Raw genomic sequence first — 7302 nt, 5'->3', positions numbered from 1 at the left:
AGCTCCCCCCCCCCCGTAGCCGTCCCTGCTCCCCCCTGATAGCTCTCCCCCCGGCCGTTCCCTGCGCCCCCCCGACCTTCCCTTCCCGGGCCCGTGCTCTGCGACCCCCCGGAGCTCCGCCCCCCCGGCCGTGCCCTCGCCCCCCTTGGCTCTGCCCCTCCGGGCCGTGCCCTGCGCCCCCCTGGAGCTCCGCCCCCCCGTGCCGTGCCGTGCCGTGCCCTGCGCCCCCCGGACTCCCCCCCCCGGGCCGTGCCTGCGCCCCCCTGAGCTCCCCCCGGCGGCCGCGCCCTGCGCCCCCCCGAGCTCCCCCCCCGGGCCGTGCCCTGCGCCGCCCCCAACCTTCCCTTCCCGGGCTGTGCTCTGCAACTCCCCGAGCTCCCCCCACCGGGCCGTGCCCTGCGACCCCCCGCCTTTCCTTCCCGGCCGTTCCCTGCGCCCCCCCCGGACTCCTGCCCCCGGGCCGCGCCCTGCACCCCCCCCCCGAGCTCCTGCTCCCGGGCCGCGCCCTGCGCCCCACCGGAGCTCTCCCCCCCGGGCCGTGCTCTGCGCCCCCCCGGAGCTCCCCCCCGGGCCGCGCCCTGCACCCCCCCCGAGCTCCTGCTCCCGGGCCGTGCCCTGTACCCCCCCCGGGCCGTGCCCTGCGCCCCCCCGGAGCTCCCCCCCCGGGCCGTGCCCTGCGCCCCCCCGGAGCTCCCCCCCCCGGGCAGTGCCCTGCGCCCCCCCGGAGCTCCCCCCTGCGCCCGTGCCCTGCGCCCCCCGCGGAGCTCCTGTCTCCCGGGCCGTACCCTGCGCCCCCCCAGGCCGCGCCCTGCGCCCCCCCGAGCTCCCCCCCCCGGGCCGTGCCCTGCGCCCCCCCGACCTTCCCTTCACGGGCCGTGCCCTGCGACCCCCCGAGCTCCCCCCCCGGCCGTGCCTGCGCCCCCTGGAGCTCTCCCCCCGGGCCGCGCCCTGCGCCCCCCCCCGGGCCGTGCTCTGCGCCCCCCCGACCTTCCCTTTCTGGGCCGTGTCCTGCACCCCCCCCCCGGAGCTCCCCCCCGGGCCGTGCCCTGCGCCCCCCCAACCTTCCCTTTCCGGGCCGTGCCCTGCGCCCCCCCCGAGCTCCCCCCCCGGCCGTGTTTCTGTGACCTCCCGGGCAATGCCCTGCACCCCCCACCCGGGCCGTGCTCTGCGACCCTCCGGGCAATGCCCTGCACCCCCCGGGCCGTGTCCTGTGCCCCCCCACCTTCCCTTCCCGGGCCGTGTCCTGCACCCCCCCCGGAGCTTCCCTTCCCGGGCCGTGCCCTGCGATCCCCTGGAGCTCCTGCTCCCGGGCCGTGCCCTGCCTCCCCCCCGCCGACCCTCCCTTCCCGGCCGTGCCCTGCACCCGTCCCGGGCCGTGCTCTGCGACCCCCCGGAGCTCCCCCCCCCGGGCCGTGCCTGCCTCCCCCCCCGCCGACCCTCCCTTCCCGGGCCGTGCCCTGCACCCCCCCGGGCCGTGCCCTGCGCCCCCCCGACCTTCCCTTCCGGGCCCGTGCCCTGCGACCCCCCGGAGCTCCCCCCCCCGGGCCGGGCCCTGCGACCCCCCGGAGCTCCCCCCCCGGCCGTGCCCTGCCTCCCCCCCCGCGACCCTCCCTTCCCAGGCCGTGCCCTGCACCCCCCCGGGCTGTGCCCTGCGTCCCCCCGACCTTCCCTTCCCGGGCCATGCCCTGCGACCCCCGGAGCTGTCCCCCCCGTGCAGTGCCCTGCGACCCCCCCGGGGCTCCCCCCCCGGGCCGTGCCCTGCGACCCCCCCGGAGCTCCCCCCCCCAGGCCGTGCCCTGCCTCCCCCCCCCGCCGACCCTCCCTTCCCGGGCCGTGCCCTGCACCCCCCCGGGCTGTGCCCTGCGCCCCCCCCGACCTTCCCTTCCCGGGCCGTGCCCTGCGACCCCCCGGAGCTGTCCCCCCGGGCAGTGCCCTGCTCCCCGCCCTGCCTACCTTCCCTTCCCAGGCCGTGCCCTGCACCCCCCCCCCCGGGCCGTGCCCTGCGCCCCCCCCGGAGCTCCCTCCCCGGGCCGTGCCCTGCGCCCCCCCGACCTCCCCTCCCCAGCCGTGCCCTGCGCCCCCCCCGGAGCTCCCCCTCCCGGGCCGTGCCCTGTGCCCCCCCAACCTTCTCTTCCTGGGCCGTGCCCTGCCTCCCCCCCACCCCGCCGACCTTCCCTTCCCGGGCCGTGCCCTGCGTCCCCCCGGAGCTCTCCCCCGGGCCCTGCACCCCCCCGACCTTCCCTTCCCGGGCCGTGTCCTGCACCCCGCCCCCCGGGCCGTGCTCTGCGTCCCCCCGGAGCTGCCCCCCCCGGGCCGTGCCCTGCGCCCCCCGACCTTCCCTCCCCGGGCCGTGCTCTGCGCCCCCCCGGAGCTGCCCCCCCGTGCCGTGCCCTGCGCCCCCCGACCTTCCTTCCCGGGCCGTGCCCTGCGACCCCCCGGAGCTCCCCCCCCAGGCCGTGCCTTGCGTGTCCCCCGGAGCTGCCCCCTGGGCAGTACCCTGCCTCCCCCCCCCCCCCGACCTTCCTTTCCCAGGCCGTGCTCTGCATCCGCCCCCGGGCCGTGCTCTACGAACCCCCCCAGAGCTCCCCTTCCCGGCCGTGCCCTGCAGCCCCCCGGAGCTCCCCTTCCCGGGCTGTGCCCTGCATCCCCCCCCCGGGCCGTGCCCTGCGTCCCCCCGGAGCTCCCCCCGGGCCGTGCCCTGCATCCCCCCGACCTTCCCTTCCCGGGCCGTGTCCTGCACCCCCCGGGCCGTGTCCTGCGCCCCCCTGGAGCTGCCCCCGCGGAGCTCCCCCCCGGGCCGTGCCCTGCACCCCCCCGACCGGGCCCTTCCCGGGCCCTGTCCTGCACCCCCCCAGGCCATGCTCTGCGTCCCCCCGAAGCTCCCCTCCCCGGGCCGTGCCCTGCACCCCCCCGACCTTCCCTTCCCGGGCCGTGTCCTGCACCCCCCGGGCCGTGTCCTGCGCCCCCCTGGAGCTGCCCCCGCGGAGCTCCCCCCCGGGCCGTGCCCTGCACCCCCCCGACCGGCCCTTCCCGGGGCCCTGTCCTGCACCCCCCCCAGGCCATGCTCTGCGTCCCCCCGAAGCTCCCCTCCCCGGGCCGTGCCCTGCACCCCCCCGACCTTCCCTTCCCGGGCCGTGTCCTGCACCTCCCCCCGGCCTTGCCCTGCCTCCCCCCACCCCCCCGATCTTCCCTTCCCAGGCTGTGCCCTGCGCCCCCCCCCCGGGGCTCCCTCCCCCGGGCTGTGCTCTGCGCCCCCCCCCGAGCTCTCCCCCCCAGTCGTGTCCTGCGCCCTCCCCGATCTCTCCCCCCGGAGCGCCCCCTCCAGGCCGTGCCCTGCGCCCCCCCAGAGCTCTGCCCCTGGGCTGTGCCCTGCGCCCCCCCCGGCATTCCTGCTCCTGGGCAGTGCCCTGCGCCCCCTCCCGAACTTCCCCTCCCGGGTCGTGCCCTGCGCCCCCCCGGAGCTCCGCCCCCCCGAACTTCCCCTCCTGGGCCATGCCCTGCGCCCCCCCTGGAACTCCTGCCCCCGGGTTGTGCCCTGCGCCCCCCGGAACTCTGCCCCGGGCTGTGCCCTGCAGCCCCCCCCTTGTCTTGTCCTGAGACCCCCGGGAGCGCCCCATCCGCGCCGTGTCCTGCGGCCCCAGCCCTGGAGCTTACCCCCACGGACTGTGCCCTGTGACCCCACGCGGGAGCTTCTCCCCGGACCGTGCCCTGCAGCCTCAGGCAAGGTGGGTAAAAGAACATCGGTGTTTATTAAACGTTCTTCTCCGTTGGCACACACACTCCAGAAAAAAATGAGAAAAAAATAAACTGACATAAAAGAAAATGGAGAGAGAGAGACACCCGGGGAGCCCGACGTGGCGTCGGGACGGGCGCTCGGGACCTGAACTCTCTTCCCGGGGTGGGGGCTATGTACAGAGACTGAGGTCTGGAGAGGTCTATGTACAGTACAAATCCGGTGGTAATTACAGCTCCCAGCCTGGGGGTGATGCGACCAGGATGGGCCGGGGAGGCGGGGCAGGGGAGAGGAAATTTCACATATGTACAAACTTTTATATAATAATAATTAATACGTATAAATATCATGGCGCCGCCCGAGTCGCCACTGTCGGGGGGGAGGGGAAGGAAGGGGAGAGTCCTTACAAAAGAAATATGGACTGAGGTGGGGGAGGAGGCAGGGGAGGGCTGGTTAATGGCGAGTCTTGTCCTCGCCAGAGTCTGAAATAGAGACACAGAAACAGCAAAGAAACACCCAGTACAATCACTGCGCTGAAGACATTCACCCAGCAGCTCAGACCATAGCACAACGGTGAATAGCCACAAGAGTTCCCTCCAGTTCTCCGTGCTCAGCTGGGGGCGGAAAGGGCGCTCCCCTGCCCCAGTGCCCTGCACGCGCTGGCGGGTGGGCAGAGAAATGGCTTCTTAATTTTTTTGTTGGTTGTTCCCTCCCCCCCCCGCAACCCCAGACTGGGGAGGGTGGGGAGTCTGAGAACAGGAAGGAAGGAAGGAAAGAAAAAGCCCCTCCCTCAGTGCCCCCCACCCCCAGAAAACCCCCCAATCAATGTCTAGATAATCGTCATTTCCAAAGACTGGGGTGGGTGGAGAAGGGGGGCTGAGCAGGCAAAGCCCTTTATCTGAATATAGAGAGCGCAGAGAGCAGAGGGAGAGGGTGATGGGATCCCAGCACTGGCACCAGGTGGGAGTTGGGGGGAGAACCCCAGTGCTGACACCAGCTGGAATGGCAGAGGTGGGGCAAAACCCAGCACTGACCCTGGCCAGGCAGGAAAGAGGGGGTGGTCTCTCCCATGGCCAATGGTGTGGGGCAGCCCTGCCTTGCTGGGGGTGAGGCTAGTGCGTGATGGGTGGGGCAGGGAAGAGTACCTGCAACTCCACAAGCCTTCCACCCTGACTCACATCCCGTTGCTGGAGGGGGGAGAGAGAGAGAGAGAAATACTGAGACAGAGAGCTGGGAGCCCTTCCCTGTTAGTGAAACCTCTCCCCCCTCTGGGGAACGCCCCTGCCCTGGGGAGCTGGAGCCAGGCAGAGACCCCCACATGAAGGGAAATGGGGACAGCTTTGGCTCAAGCTGCCTCCAGTCTCAATTGCTAACCCTCCAGGATTGTCTCCAGGAATTAGAGACTCAACTTTCATTAAAGATTAGGGCATGTGATGGAACCTCCAGGAACACGGCCAACCAAAATCAGCCCCCCTAGCTGCCCCCCGCCCTGGCTCCTGGGGGCAGGTTGGAGGTTGAGTTTACTCCCTCCCCTCTCCTATGGGCACACACCAGGAAAGGAGGGGGCAATATTATAAATGGCTGCCAGGGGGAGGATGAGACCACTCCTGAGACATTCGAAGGTGGCGAAGAGGTAATGTCCCAGTTTCCTCCATAAGGAAGCGGAGGTCCATGGAGGGGCGGAGGTGTCAGCCCTGCTCCCTCTGGGAGGCGAGGGGAAGGTGTATGGGAGGGGGTGTAAGATTGTCATCTGTGTTCTGCTATAAAACACCCTGAAGTTGAGTTCAAAGCATTGAACTGTCCCCGAGGACAGTGGGGGGGGGGGGGGGGACTGGTTCAAGGAGGCAGGAGTGGGAGGGGGCGCTGGTGCAAGGGGAGAGGGCAAAGGGCGTGCCCTCCCAGTGCAGGTTCATTTGCTTGGGAGGGGCACTGTGTCCCTGCCAGGGTCTCTGCTGCTCCCGCCGAGCTGCGGGCTGGGGGTGCCCCCCATCTTCCCCGGGCCGCGTCTCGCGGGGGCGGTGGCTAGTGCTCAGCAGCGGTGTTGCGGAACTCTCCATTTTCCGTGATCTGGAGTCGCGGGGGCGGAGGCGGTGGCTGGGCGGGCAGGATCCCGTTCCATGGCTGGGCCAAGGCGCCGCTCAAACGCGGGTTTGCTGTACCCACGGCGGAAAGCTGCCTCTCCTGCAACACAGACACAGAGCAAAGGCTTATTTATTAACGTTACGGGGGCTCAGCCGCTCAATCTGCAGCCCCACCCACCAGACACCTACCCAGATGGCAACCCCTGCCCCAGCTCTCTTCCCCAGTGCCTACATCCACCCAGATAGCTCGGTCCATGGGGCCGACCTGAGCCAGGAGCATCCGGCACCAACACAGAAACAGTAGGGATTCTCCTGGGGCGTTGTTCCTTGTTTTCTTAGTAGGAGAGGATGGCCCCAGGTTTTCTCTGGCCTGGCAGTTCATGGGGTGGGCGTGTTAGCTAACAGTGGATTCCAGCAGTGCACCCCAAACACACAGTGGGACAAAAGAAAAAGGATTCCTACTGGAAAACATGTTAACATCCCCATTGTAATTCACTCCTCGTAGCACCCAGCTAGACAAACCCTATGCCCAGCCAGCTACCACCTGGTCAACACAGACCTAGCTAGCCCGGTCTACTCTTAAAAGCTGTAAGTTAGGAGTGGTGTCATCTTACTAGTACCTGGGTACCTCTAAGACCCAGGGCAGACACAGCTATCCTGAGATTAATTTACCATAGGGAGGAATGCCAGAGTGGTGGGCAGGTGCTCACCCGGGATGCAGGAGCTCTGCGTTCCAGTCCCCGATATATTGCAGGCTCCCTCTCCCAGCTTGGGCACATCCCTTCTGGCCAGAATAGCAGACCGGACTTCGGTACCTAATCTGTCTGGAAATTTTTTAAATACCTACTAGGTGCCTATCTGCATCCTCAGGCACTAAATACCCTGGAAAATCTGCCTACCAGCAGCCCAGCTCTCATGAAAGGCTCTCTACATCTGAACGGTGTCCTGCTTTTACTGTTCTGCAGGGCTTAAAGCCAGACACCCTTGCTAGTAGTGTGGATACAGTGATGAAAGGTGCTGCGAGCAGCCAGCCATTCCTGAAGGGAATAAGCTAGAAGGTACAAGGCACTTTAATCCCAGTCTATCTGCGTCTCACTAGGGTCACCCCTGACCCAACACAGCTCTGCAGGACAAACTGGCCAGCCCAGCCTTAGACGAAAGATGCTCCTCTGGCTCAGTCAGGAGAAGGGCTTGAGTAAGCACTCAGCACCCAGTTTAACGGCTGGATAGCAGCATGAGCTGGACCTGCTGGTGGTCAGGAAACAAGGGTAAAGCTTCCCCTCACCATGCCCTTTCTGCTGTGTAACCCCAATCCTGGGGGCACACCCCTTGGCTCAGCATGCTGCCAGTTCACAGGCTCACATTTCCCCAGTGCTATTTCAGAGGGAGGTCACTGGGGACACGGCAAACCTGCCCCAGCCCACTCAGGCTAGGGACAAGTGGGGGAGAGACCCTACTGCCACGGGGGTCAGGTGGGGAACAGCCTCT

At 68.8% G+C, this 7302-nt stretch overlaps 1 protein-coding gene across 8 annotated transcripts in view; it reads right to left on the bottom strand.

Moving 5' to 3' along the window:
* Positions 1 to 5363: 5363 nt before the first annotated feature.
* LOC115639890 (ras/Rap GTPase-activating protein SynGAP-like) overlaps positions 5364 to 7302 on the bottom strand; it is a 48158-nt gene continuing 46219 nt past the window's right edge. For 6 of the 8 annotated variants that reach the window (XM_030542825.1, XM_030542826.1, XM_030542827.1 and 3 more), the window contains one exon: positions 5364 to 5914. In XM_030542825.1, the coding sequence (XP_030398685.1) occupies positions 5756 to 5914 (159 nt within the window). In that variant the 3' untranslated portion in view covers positions 5364 to 5755. The remainder of the gene's footprint in view (positions 5915 to 7302) is intronic. The other 2 variants (XM_030542831.1, XR_003997762.1) reach the window with 2 other exon arrangements.

Source organism: Gopherus evgoodei, unplaced genomic scaffold (genome assembly GCF_007399415.2).
Source record: "Gopherus evgoodei ecotype Sinaloan lineage unplaced genomic scaffold, rGopEvg1_v1.p scaffold_144_arrow_ctg1, whole genome shotgun sequence".
Taxonomy (NCBI): Eukaryota; Metazoa; Chordata; order Testudines; family Testudinidae; genus Gopherus; species Gopherus evgoodei.
This window is presented reverse-complemented; position numbering and strand designations above follow the sequence as displayed.